Below are 13,025 nucleotides of genomic sequence, written 5' to 3' on the forward strand. Positions count from 1 at the left end.
TTCAAAGCTGTCATCAGTTGAGTAACCGGAACATGGTGCCTGCACAATGGGAGCAGCTTTAATTAAGAGCATCATCTCACGTCGTATCTCAAACAAACCTTGAGGGTGTGCTAGTAACAAGCTTTTCATAAAAAACAACCCTTTCTTCGATAAATGCACCTATTAAATCTTGCAACTTTAAATGTTTGCACATGATAGGTTAAATAAAAAGAAAACAACCATTGGTTCCAGTTTTCTTTTAAAGATAGTTGTCAAAGCTGCAACCTTGTTTAGGCCTATTTGGGGGGAGTTGGGTGTAGAGAAAGAAAAAAAAACATCAGAAATTCAAACAAGGAGAGGGGCATTCTACATCGCCCAAAATAATTCTCTATATGAGGTATCCATGCTGTCATTCATGGCAGTTTACTGGGTGAGCGAAAATAAAGGGGCTGGGGATAGAGTGGAGGGAGTCATCAAGATGTGACAATTGTGACAAGAGCCGGCAAAGTGTAGCTCCGAAGAACACCACATGGAATTCTCCATCTCTTCTTTTTTCCAGGATGACAGCTTAATGTCTACCACATGCAATATTTATTCTCCTCGTGTGTCAGACTGTCTAGCTGTCCCAGGGAGTACAAAGAATGTCACTTATTAGAATAAAAGCAGTACGAAGGTAATCAAGGACATATGCAACATCAGCCAATCATGCCTCCTTCCAATACAACATCTTTTTAAGTCTGCCTTGTTCATAACAGCTCAACAATAATCCAAATAACAAGCGTTCTGAAGCTGTATGTGGCAACAATGAATTCATTTATTTGTCTCATTAGAGATAAGAGGCTGCAGGACACTCACCGTGCATGTGTTTGGTCTCAGCCATATCAGAAAGATCATAAAAAGTCCAGCACAATATTTTTGAAATGCATCATTACACGGATGTAAAACACAGACATTTCTTTTAATGTCTGTAAAATGCCAAAGGAGAGACTTTAAAGAAGGACAATTCTCAGCATGGCTTTGGAAGAAAGAAAGCAGATTTTTCTGCGGTGCAAAGGTGGGAGACTCTTTCATTCTGTATTAGGTTTGAACCCCATGAAGTGAAAATCTGAGCTAGATTTCAGAAAGCAAACCAACTTTTTACACAGAAATTTAAGATATAAAAAAAGGCCAGTTAGTTTCAAGTTCAGCCTTTAGTCTCATTAGTTTCAACAACGGTGCCGTGCTTTAGCCACAGAGCACATCAAAGACAATGGAGTGACATGCAACATGTCAACAGTGTCCTTTCATTACCTGAACTGGGGACAGTCAATAATTGGGTTAACTGAGGCGACAAGACTCTACATCTGTTTCAGTTTTACGATACAGCCTCTCCTGTTTTCTCTTGTTGAAAGCTGGCTGAAGGTCTCCATTAGGACTGAATGTGGGCCATGCAGAACACATCTTATAAGGGGAAAGTGTTCCTCAGGGTCCAACACGTCACAAGTTAGGAGCAGACAACTATGAGCCAAATCAAAAGGAACATGTGATCGTATGTCTCCCACGTGTTTTGAAAAGTGAACTCATTTCCCCAGAAACCAGTTCCTTCAATCTCGGAAGGAGCCAGTGGTTTTGCATTCAAAGTTTTAGTTGTGTTTATAGGATTTATGGTTTTGAGTAACTAAAGTGGGTTTGCAGACTGCTTTCATGGACATGCTTTCAGTGAATTATAATGGTCCCCATCACTATCAATTTCATTGAATCCAAGCATGGGAGCAGAAATGTCTGGCTCTGAAAAATAACGAGACCAAGAAGAAATTGCAAATGTAACTATTTACTTTCAATTTCATAATCAGATAAGTGGTAAATAGATAGAAGTCAACACTTTGGTGAAAGGGTTTCTGATATTATTTGGTCGGAGTGACACATCAAGAGGCGATGCAACTGTCGGGGCAGGTGCTTTGCTCCTCCTACAGGCAGACAAAAGAATCGGACACAGTCTAAAAAAAATCCAGAGTTTTTCCCCCAGTCTGCACCAACTAATTAAAAGCAACCTGGTGTCAAGATTTTAACGTCATGTGCCATTTTTCTCCTCAATATTCCTACTCATAAGTGTGACTGTGTGTTAAGTAGCAGCAATATAAAACTTAGTCAAGTAAAATCCATTTATCGTGACATTTCATCTAATTGTGTAAAACATGACTATACAAATATTTTGGATGTAATCCTAACTTGATTGGACTGGAGGAGGTCGTGATCTGAAATGATGAACCACAACACTGAACAAAAATACGATCTAATATCAACACCATATTAGCCTGAAAGGATGTTTAGAGGCAAATGTGAGCGTTGGGGAGGAAAAGGATGTAATACATAATACTACCATTAGCAGGTATGCATGCTGGCCCAACTAGCCTAAAAAATATTACCTCTTTTTTAGGAAAGAGTGTTTCTCTCTGTTTGGTGCCAGTCTGACGCTACATCGGTTGGTTTACTGGGAACTTAACTGTATTATCTGCTATCTCAGGCCACACTGACAGGGAACATGATGGACTAAAACTGAAAGCTAGTTAGGCTCCAAATGTAGCAACTAAATCCTTCTCAGTAAATTAAAAACTTGGTGCCTTTTTGGTGGATATAAAAATCCAACTCATTCTCACCATTAAAGATAAAGAGCATTAAGACAGATTAGTGCACACTGAGAAACAAATACTTCAACATGAAAAATGGTGATGAAATAAGTTTCGAAAGAGAGCTGCAACAATACTATACAGACTCACGAGAGCTGTGCATGTGCCTATACAATTCACACACACAGGCACACACGATTATTAAAAGCTCCAAGCAACGGTACCCTGCAGTTCTTCCACTCACTGGGAAAACCTGCACAGCAGAGGCACTCAACGACAGGTCACACTTGCTGGTTTCCTTAAAGGTCAACTCATCTACTTAAGAGGCACCAATTTACTTTAATGCACATTGTCCAAAAGAAGAAAAATAGGAAGAAAAAGCATGAAGAAAAAGAAATGACAAGGTTGGATATCAGAGTATATAGCTGGAACAAACTCTTCTGGGTTTTTATCAATCACAAATGACAGCCTTTTAGATACCCGAGAAATATTAAATAAATATTTGATACCAAAGAAATTAAAAGCAATAAAGGTCAAAAAACAACAAGGCTATAATCTAGTTTAAAGCACAATATTTTGGGTTAAATGTAAAACAAAGAAGATTCCAAAAGTCATATAATCAACACTGAAGACCTTCCCTAACAAACAAACTCCAGTCTGTAGAACAGTAGAGAAACAGCTTACTAATGACGAGGAAAGTGGAGACAGCCTCTTGATAGACTCTTGTAGATGCCATTCCCTATCACGCAATGCCTCTCAGTCATAAACACATGACAAATGCAGCCTTAATCATTTTTTACGAGCGCGGATGTGCAGGGGGCAGTCCATGGCTGGAGGGGAGAGGGGAGCGGTGAGCAGCAGGCAGCCAGCTCTGCACAGAGGAGAGGGGTGTGTGGTAAAGTCTTCTCTGGAACATCACTCGGCCTGTGAGCCTTTGATCTCTACACCGCAATTACACCAGCATCCAAATGAGCATGGAGTCGCCTCTGAAACAGACTTCAAACATGCACATGTACGCATTCTCATACACAAACACATACACCGTATAGGATTGGAGCCATGTGCTCCTCTCCACAGTAAATGATGTACTGTCTCCAGCAGTGAACCTGGGATGAAAGGAGGCCTTGCTCCTCGTCTGATCCCTCCATTAATGATGGCTTGCTAAAGCTAATGCTGTGGATTCTTGTCTAAACAAGAGCAGTTAGGTATGCGACTCCCAAACTCCAAACAGGGTAATCTTAGTTAACAATGAAATATGTTCCGGAGGCTAACAATGTGGAACTAAACTCTCATCACCTCATGGGTGGTAAGAGAGGGTGTAATAGCATCCTTACAGGCATCTCCGTAACCTTCCAATCCTGGTATGAATTTTAAATGCTAACGCTAATGTATTTGGTAGCATGACACAAATATTACAGTAAACAGGGAGTACTGAACTCTGAAAAAGGCCTGAATGTGTGTCTAGCGAGGCACACATAAATAATGGCTTATTTGCCTTATTCAGCGACTCGCCTTCCTATGCTCAACACATTAACGCTGAGATTGCAATTTGTCCTGCTGTTTGCTTTGAATAGTCCTTAACCGTATCATCATCTCAACTGTGGTGGAAAAACACGGAAGCATGGCGACAGCCAAATGGCAGTCTGGCGTCTCTGCAGCAGACTAGCTACCATTAAGGTTGAGAGCAGCATTTATTGTACAATTAGGGCCAGCTCAATCTACCTGTAATCATCTCCATACAGGTGTGAGCTCTTCTCTGGACAAGGGAAGTGACTCATCACTTGTCAAACATCAACACTTTGATGTCGGCATTGTTCACTGAGAAGCCCCCAGGAAACCTCAGCACTACCTTTGCCTGTTTAAAACACAGCGAGATTTATGGACAGACAAACACACGCAGACACACACGCACACAAAATGACAGATGTTCCTAATGCCATGAATCATTTGATTTATGAGCCATCTTGCTCCACCCTACGTCTGACTGTCATACTTTCAGTCAGTGACATTTTAACAAACAAGTTTCCTTCAAATACAGTGCCGCCAAGTGAAGCAGGAAAAACAAATACCATAGGTAACAAACATCACATTGTGCAATCCTTTTTTTTTAATTCATTATTATAATTTTTTTTTACAATAATAAGTACAAATAAAGAGAATAATAATAAATTATTTTGTTTTATTGTTATCAATAATAAAATGATGTTCAATATTAGCTTTTTGTTGATATTGTCCATCACTAAATTTTCAATTTCCAATACTTGCCGATGCCAATCAATACACAGATTCCCTTACGCAAACCTAATTTTAGGTCACATAATATAAATCTCTATAGAAATGACAGGATAAGCCTACTTTTAATGTGATGTCCCACTTGGTTTATTTAACATAAAAAGTAATGAAAAAGTGCCATATATGGTTTTAATGTTGTCTAAACAACAAAATCTGTTTTTCAATATTGGTGGAAAAACCAATATCAACTGATTTCACAATTTATGACTAATATCGCCCGATAAAATCTGTGGGCCCATTATATCACCCATCTATAATAATAATAATGTTCTACTACTTCAGAAAAAAGCATTATGGGAAGAAACCATTGTAATTAACACCCGCTATGTTATAGTGGTAAGCTAAATACAGTATGTAGCCAAAGCTAACTGTTAAAAGTGTGATAGCCAAAATGAGCATTTTTTTTTAAAACAATAATCACTATAAACAAAATGTGTGAATTTAGTGTTAAACACAACGACATGTAGATTATAATTAAATGCCACTGTAATGATTAAAATACACGTATATCATTAAATTCTTAAGGTATATTAAAAACAGAATAATTTTTTTAACAAGAAACAAAACATTCCGTTTAATCAAAGCCATACAAAGTCTTTGTTTCAAGAAAAGTGACAACATAACTGGGTGTCTTCTGTCTACACGTAGTAAAAATCTTTATCTCCCATGTTAGCTGTGAATGCTAATAATTTTTAAAGTCACTGTAAAGTATTTTCAAGAGGAAAATCAGCCCCGACTGTGGCCATTTATGAATATCACAATAAAAATGTGCACGAGACAACAGAGCACATGTAGCTCCGTACTGTAGTGCTGTATCTGCTAATGTAATTAGACAAGTATATTAGCTTGTAGTGAGAAACAAACATCATTGTACATCATGCAAAGCTCCAGCTGTCATTTTAAACCGTGGGAATTTTACGGTGGTAAAGAGGCGCTTGTAAAAGATGAGCAACAACATGTCAGAACAAAACCAAATATTAGAAGCAAAACAGTTTTACATAATATTTAAGAAGTCTCTCCGTGATTTATTAAGGGCCTGCAGATGATGCCTCAGATGCTTGTTTTTTAAACATTTCAAGCCTTCTCTTTGATATTGTATGGAAATGAGAATTTTTTTAAGCAAAATAAGGACCATATGTTGGTATGTGCTTAATGAAGTACAGAGTCTGGAGGCTGGTTGGGGTTTGCAGTGAATGTTGTGTCAGAGCCTATTTAGTGCCACCTCCAGGCAGATCCTCTCTCAAAGATATGACTGTCCCTGTCAGCAGGAGACTGCAGTCTAGCTCACCCGGTTTTTTGTAGCTGCACAATTAGACAAAGTTGAATGTAAAGTAAAAAGGAGGGTTTTTGTTGGTGAATCTACTCTAGTCACTCTTTCAAAGTGCTTACCATTTGTTCTTTCTCCTGACGTAGTCTTTCTCTGAGAGATTAACGAGGTATATCATTGGTTTGGATGTCAAAAACAAGTATTTGTTTAGCACGTCAATCTGGGGAAAAAAGACAGACAAAACAAGCCATGAGAATTTACAACTTTTCAAAGGAACCTTTGAGAACAACAGACTAAAGTCAAATCATATCAGGGTCTGGTCTATGGAAGCTTTAAAGAGCAACTATTAAGTGTCTAAATCAAAATAAGTACGGACAGATGTCATTGGGTTTCACAAAATTAAAGTAAAAATTTTGTGAAACCCACAAATGAAGTAGAAATCTGATGGGCATAGGAGACATGTTGCTCGAAAACAAAAGAACAGCAGGAAAAATTTTAGGTCAGATGAAAAGATTAGGGAGATAAATGACACTAATAACGACAAGGACTTACCTCCTTGTCATTCCAGTCTTGATAGTAGCGGACGTGTTTCCTTTCATCCACTACCCAGCTCTTTATTTTGCACATAATGTCCTGTTTTAAAGTTAAAATAAAATGAACAAGAAGCCATTAAAGAAGATGAAAAAGAGTATAAACCCAGCAGGATATGAGGTAATTATTTCCTAAACTCATGGCATCCTGATGCTATGTTGAACAATGGCTTTAGCTCACATTTAAGCAGGAGTGGCCTGGCTTTGACAGGGATGACACGTACAAGACCCTCTCTCCGCCTTTAAATCATGACAAAATGCCTTCTGGGGCGATTCTCTCTGAGTCCCAGCTCCATACATCTATATTCCATTGGGAACTTTTGATAAAAAAGATGGAAAGATGAGACAAAATTGGAAAGAGGGGAGAACTAATTGGAATTTGGTTAGAAAGGTGTAAATTATTGGTTCTTCCTCAGGCACTTTGCGGAATGTACTATACTGATTCAGCACTAGTGTGGTACGAGCCAATTATTCACTGTTTCTTCAGGAGAAAATATTGAGCATTTCCAGTTATGCATGCCATATTCATTACTGAGGTACTTGTGGGTTGAGACCACAGGCATGACTGGGTCTTGACAGGATCTGGAAGCGGAAAAGGGTGGGAAGATGGGAGGGAGGCGGTTATAAAATTTGTAATAAAGAAATTGAGCCTATTATTGTTGATCCAGCCCCGCAGAAATTAGCAGAACACATTCTTTTTGTTCCTGTCAACTTGACCTCCCCCTTCATATAAAAACTCCCCCACCCCCTGCAACACTCCCCAACCTCCGTTTCCCTCCCCAAACCCTTGCAGCACTTCACAATCACACTCTCTTCTGAAAGAACTGAGGAAAAAAAATCCTGCCAGAGCCTCAATTACACAATGGCAGAAAAAGCTCCACACACTGACCCCCATCCAGCTGCATTCACTCTCTGCACATCTCTCTCCACAGGAATTCTAAAGGCCTTTTAGTCAGGCAGCCAGAGTGCAGCCAGCGGGAGAGGGCGCAGGAAGAGCTGCATACACTCCGCCCGCGCCGGCCCAAGTCTTCACAGAGAGATTAATCATCTGTGAAATGGAAACAGCAAACGGCCAGTGACACAGGCTGAACCCGCTCCAGGTTTCCCTCATCAGCTCGCAGCCATCGTGCGGCGCTCCTCTAACAGGCAGGTGTTAATAAAAGGCATATAGGTCCCACAGGGGTCAAACACATACGCTTGCCACCATGAAGCTCCACTGGTGGGCCGGTTTCTTATTATTGCTTTGTAAGAATGGGGATTTGGAGGATTCATATGGACAAGAGCAATGAAACATTGTTCTTGTAAACATGGCACTGACAAAACAGAGCCAATAATGCATAAAATATGAGGTCTACACTGCTGGATGCACATGAATCACTTCAATAATTGAGTGACTTTTTCTTTTTGACAGCACATTTTACGATTATAAAACACATAGAATATATATATTTTTGAAGAACATTTTTTCTAGTTAACAATGCCCATAATTTCTGTGTGTTTAATTGTGCCAATATTTTCAGTTTGAATAGCATTAAAAGAAGCAAGAGGCTCTCAAAGCACTTAATTTGACCATCTCCGCATTACTCCTTAAATGCATGAACAAGGTTCACTGAAGCATTACATTTTACTTCATGGTATTTATGTTTTATGTTATTATTGGTTATAGTAACATTTCTGTTTTATTTTTTTTAAACCACCAGAGCAAGTGTAGCTGTCCGTAATCTCTTTTCACTGGTCCATAAATTTTAATCAAGGATAGATTAATGAGAGAAGTATAGAAAGATTTATACGAGAGTGTGACTTATATAGTTTCACTAAAGTGAGTTACAACAATACAATAAAGTGACATTTTTAAAGAAGGACAAAAAGGACAATAATTTTGCTAAAGAATAAATACCGTATATGAACCTAATTGCATATGTATGAATTACAAAATAAAGTATAGTATGCTCATTATGCACAGACATCTAGTAAATACAAGCGTCTGTGTGTGTGTGCTTACACACAACTGAGCATGTCAAACGTTCCCCTCAGCCTGTGAGACAATCACACAGTTCCTCCCCTCTAAAAGCTTAGTGCAGCCTTTGATAACCACCATTCTTTGCCATCTAAAGAGGTCTTCTATAGATTCTCACTTGGCGGCGCGTGCACAACCTTTGACGAGAAATGTAGATCATTTTTATTCATTGCCTAAAATTGTTAGCAATTATGTGCGTAAGCGGCCACCTGCCTAGCCTGAATGGCTCCTGTCTGTGGGGCTACAGGGGTGTTGGGAAGTGCTGGTGGCAGTAAGGAGAAGGAAAGGGGGGGGTCGTCTGAGGGGAATCAACCAGTGAGTGGGCCTCTGCAGCAGGTGAAATAGCCCCTCTCGTTAGTGTAATGAGTGGTCAGACCCTCAGTGTGCTGGGGCCTGAAATTGGGCCTGCCGCTCCCAGTAACAGTCCTGATCTCCTCACTGGCCTACCCCGTCTCTGCTCCATAATGGAAGGGCATCGTGTGACATTTGCAACAATTTCTTTTTTTTGCTGAAGTCCACTGCTCGGCCTCATTACCGTAACAACATCCTACTGGATGTGTGTGCATGCACTAACGTTTTGATCCCACAATCAGGATGTACAAACTTTTAAATCACCTGATTCCTCATTGTGTCCACCATGTCTGAGAGCCGAGCTTCCTCTGTCATGGACTATTCTAAACATTTACTGTATTTATAGACAGGCATGGGCATATGTGTCAACCATTGTGTAGCCTCACATAATTTCCAGCGCTGCTGTCGGAGTGTACGCTTAAGCAGCTGCCATGATTTGAGTATTACTTTAGATGAAAAGAGCTGTGTGGAAACACTTTCATTAGCCCTGTGCTGCGACCCAGGGTCAGCAGCTGAATAAGTAACTCTCTATTAATGATTTCTACAGCAGAAAACCTCTGACCCCTGATCACTTTCAATCTGAGAAAAGAAAAAACGGAGCAGGGGGAGGGGTGAGACCTATTGGAGGGAGATTAAAAAACATACTTTTTTTTCATGACCATGTGTGGGAGGCTTATTATTTGTCCCTTGCTGTGAGGGAGAGCATTGGCCTGCTGGGACATTGACTCACATATTCTGGTTTGAGTTTCTTGTCACCGCCTCTAATGGCCATCTTCTCCAGCTTGTCAACGATAGGACAGATCATCTCCTCATCCTTCAGCCGTAGCTCCTCGTGAATGATCTCCATATCTCTCACAGGGTCTACTGTCCCCTCAACATGGATGATATCCTCATCCTCGAAAGCACCTGCAGTGACAGGACACAAACACACATGAGGAAGGCATGAGTAAACCAGATATTATCAGTACTGTTGTATTTTGAGAACACTACCGAATCAGAGAAACAAAATCGATGGCATTGATGTTTTGAAATGTGAAACAAGGATCATAGTAAGCACGGGAAAATCATTAGCTTTTCCAGAAAATATGGGACAAAATAAACATCCCCATGAAATAGGCACAGTGGGGCTACCACTGAAAGTCATAACAAACACAATCAAATATTCAGGAAAACATTTAATCTTTTCTTTTACCATTTGCATTCGTCAGAACTGCAAAAAAACCAAAACAAAAAACAGTTTAGAGTGTCAAGGAAAGTTTCACCAAAATTGGCTTTAAGTGCAATAAAACAGGCTTGTCTGTCAATCGGCACCCAGCAAAAGGCATCAGCGTGTGAATTTTCTACCTCTCTGCTTTAAAACTACCATCCAGACAGATTTAAGAGAAAATGTCAACATTTGTAAAGGAAAGAAGACAGCCATCCGCTAATTATTTGCATCTTAGCTGAGGCCGTGCTGCTGATTAGGTAATGAGGCACTGAAGCAGAGCGTTTAGCTACCAGCGGCTCTCTCGGGACTCCTGATTTCTTCAGCACAGCCCAGGGGTGGGAGAGGGGTGGAGGGGGCAGCAGAATTGTACATCTGTCAGGAAGGTGGCAGCCTTTAATAATAGTAGTGGAAAATGTAGTGGACTCTCCTCTGCAATGTTATTCCAATACATTCATTGATTCACAAATCACATGAGCACTACGCTTTATAAGAGCTTTGTTATAGCTTCACTCCTAAACCCAAAACAAACATTATACAGCAACAATTCAAAACCCTCAATTTCAGTTTTAAATGCACTCACACAACAAGGAGAGAACCTCAGGAATAGTCAAGTTAAAGCACTTACTGATGCACATTTTTGGAAGTCATAAATCAGTGGAGGACGTACACAGCAGCGTAAAGAGAATGCCATTTCAATCAATCACCCACGGAAGTGAGCGTCAGGCGACTGATGGCTTGGCCTTAAGCATCGAGGTGTTGAGGGACATGGTTTGGAATTCACAAGGTAGAATCAGCAAGCGTTGTCCACTATCCATATTCATGTGTTCACACCTGAGCGTGTGCAGCAGGAGTGATAGGTGAGATGCCCTGCCAAATACAAAACTCAGCAAGTTTCAACAGTGACACAGATGCATTGTGTAGTTGACTGTAGCTGGATTTCCATTACCCTTGGAAATGGGCAAAATCTACATAGCGCAATAAAAACTGATAATGGAAACAAGAATTTTGAAAAAAACACACTCAAATATCGCAAAAAAAGTTATGACGCTTTAATGAGGAGCTATTTCAGACATTTCAATACTCAAATGTGTCGCAAAAGCGCCATGGTAACTTTTTTTTTCCGCAAATATGCGTCACAATAGGTGACTTACATGGTCACATGACAACTTCTCTCCGAAAAAACATGACGCGGTACGTGTAAACAGAAGAGGAGACCGAGACATTTCTTAGCATTATACTTTAAAATTATTAGTGCCACAATAGACGTGAAACAACAAAGGAATGCGGAATGTTATAAGGAGGTTTTGAGCGTCCACCTCTCTGCAGTCTCGCGGGATGATATTTAACGGGAGTTTCAAGGCTCCTCCCCAAAACAACCTTCAATGGAAACACATTCAAAGCAAAATTATACTTTGTCGTCATTTAGAAATAACGCATTTATTTTGCAAAAATCTGTAATGAAAACCCTGCCAGTGCACAATGTGGTAAAGGGTCTCTCTGAGAAAAATCCAAATGTTGCTTTTTGATTAACCTAGCCTATTGCATTGCATTCATTGTGTTCAGCAACAGAAATGTTGGCTTTTAATGGTCATCTTCACTGTCAAACAGTACATTACTGTCACATGTTATCAGAGGACCAATGGGCAATTATTTTAATATATCATATTTCATAATATAAGTATTCCCTTCCTTCTACCGTCCAGTCATCCATCCATCCATCTATCTTCAAAGGTAAAAAAAAAAACTAAATTTTGACTTGATCAATTTAATTAACCAAAAAAATAATCAATCAGATTAATTTCTAAGAAGAAATATATCAGCGATTCTCAACTGGTGGGTCACGGACCTGTACTAGGTGGGTCGCGGACAGCTGGTCAAAAATAAATAATGTCTCTCATGTTGGACTTGTCTTTTATTTTGAAAGAAATGTTATGTTTTAAAAAAGATTATATATGTGTGTTTTCATGAGTTACTTTTTGAAAATCTAAAGTTGGTTGGTTGAATTTTTAAAAAAGAGTGGGACGCGATTTAATTACTGTGGCAAAGTGTAGGTCCCAGGGTGAGACCAGTTGAGAACCTCTGTATAATAGTGAACATGGGTTTTCAGTCTTAACAAAAATAAACAAAATGAATGTATAAAATATTAAAGTTGTGTACTTAATTAGTGTAACATCAATGATTTGATGTCTATACATGAGTCAAAAAGCTGTGAGCCAGGATGAAATAGTACTGTAACACATTTTGCACTTGAGGCCTCTTTGAGTATCTTCACATTTTTTTGCATGTTGACAACTGAACATCATCTTGATTTTCAAATATCTGGTTTTCTTTCCAATGTAATTCTTTTCATTTACCTCCCCTCTACATCATGATGATGAGAAATGATACACATTAGTACTTGTGCAAGTCAACAAAAGCTGCAGACTGCAGTGCAAGCTGTCATCGTGTGCATTGTCCTCATGGTAAAATGAACTTATTCAATTACTCTTTGCCTAATCAGGCTGTTTTGGTTCCTCTCCTCTTGCAGAGGTACTCCACAGTATAAACAGTTCACTTACGCCACACAGAAAGGGGCTAATCAGTGGAATTATTGTTTTGCTGCTCCAATTTACCAGCTCCCTGTTCAGCACTGATTGGAATGAAAATTTGCTATTGTGTCTACATGTACCCAGAAAACACAACGCATTGTAATCATTTTGTTAGCTGCAGGAATATA

General features: G+C 39.5%; 1 protein-coding gene across 1 annotated transcript in view; it reads right to left on the reverse strand.

Annotated features, from left to right (window-relative positions):
* The window catches only part of LOC114455019 (obg-like ATPase 1), a 49,503-nt gene that overhangs the window by 19,123 nt on the left and 17,355 nt on the right, over nucleotides 1-13,025 (reverse strand). The window contains exons 6-8 of the mRNA XM_028436013.1: nucleotides 9,833-10,008; nucleotides 6,697-6,777; nucleotides 6,267-6,364 (exon numbers count right to left, since the gene is read on the reverse strand). Of these exons, the coding sequence (XP_028291814.1) occupies nucleotides 6,267-6,364; nucleotides 6,697-6,777; nucleotides 9,833-10,008 (355 nt within the window). The remainder of the gene's footprint in view (nucleotides 1-6,266; nucleotides 6,365-6,696; nucleotides 6,778-9,832; nucleotides 10,009-13,025) is intronic.

This window comes from Gouania willdenowi, chromosome 21, assembly GCF_900634775.1.
Source record: "Gouania willdenowi chromosome 21, fGouWil2.1, whole genome shotgun sequence".
Lineage (NCBI taxonomy): Eukaryota > Metazoa > Chordata > Actinopteri > Blenniiformes > Gobiesocidae > Gouania > Gouania willdenowi.